An 878-nucleotide genomic window follows, 5' to 3' on the forward strand; every position below is an offset into this window, starting at 1 on the left:
TGAGAAAGAGTGAGAAAGAAAGAGTGAGAAAGAAAGAAAGAAAGAGTGAGAAAGAAAGAGTGAGAAAGAAAGAGTGAGAAAGAAGAATTACCTCTTTAGATTGAAGGTTTCATTGTCCGTCCATACATCTTTCATGACGGGAAGAAGATCGAGAATTTCGTGAAGAAGGTCTCTGCCTAGCAAAGAGAGATCGACGAGCTCTTCTTTCGTATAGTCGCCCTCGTGAAGATACTTCTCTACCGCTGATATACACTCCTATACACAAAGCAAAGAAAAGCACAAAGAAAAAGAAAAAGAAGAAGGATAGGAGAGATGGAAGAAGGAAACAAAGAAAGAGGTAAGAAGAAAGAAAGAGATAAGAAGAAGAAAGAAGAGAAACATCTACGAAGAAAAGACAGTAGAAAGTAGAGAAGGATGAACAAAAGAAAAAGAAAGAAAGAAAGAAAGAGATGGAGAGAGACTGCATGAAGAAAGAGACACTAAGAAAGGGGAGATTGGAAAAGTGAAGGAAAATGAGAAGAAGAGGAGAGAAAAGAAAAGAAGAGAGAATGAGACAGTTTGAGAGAGAGAACTTGAGAAAGAGACACGTCGATGGAAGTGAATGAAGCGAAAGAAAGAAAAGAAGAAAGGAATGAAGAAAAGAAGAGAAAGACAGAAAGGGAGACGAAAGAGAGGCTGAGACTAGATTATCTACAGAACGGAAAGGATAGACACATGAAAGAGAAAACCTCCGAGGTGTATATACACCTGAGAAGAGAAGTGCAGCCCTACCTACTTGACGTGCGCAGTTGCGCTAACGATCATAGGGAGAGACAGATATGCTAAATGCCTAGACAGAGATGTATAGAGACAAAAGTAGATAGATGGCTAGAGAAGAG

General features: G+C 39.4%; 1 protein-coding gene across 1 annotated transcript; it reads right to left on the reverse strand.

The window, feature by feature from the left end:
• Positions 1-7: 7 nt before the first annotated feature.
• On the reverse strand, positions 8-258 carry CSUI_011158 (uncharacterized protein; the record flags this gene model as incomplete). Its single annotated transcript, XM_068071259.1, has 1 exon — positions 8-258. A coding segment is annotated over one exon (147 nt), but the record flags the coding sequence as incomplete, so codon positions are not given.
• Between the last annotated feature and the right edge of the window lie 620 nt (positions 259-878).

Source organism: Cystoisospora suis (assembly GCF_002600585.1).
Source record: "Cystoisospora suis strain Wien I chromosome Unknown contig_9946, whole genome shotgun sequence".
In the NCBI taxonomy this organism is placed as follows: Eukaryota; Apicomplexa; class Conoidasida; order Eucoccidiorida; family Sarcocystidae; genus Cystoisospora; species Cystoisospora suis.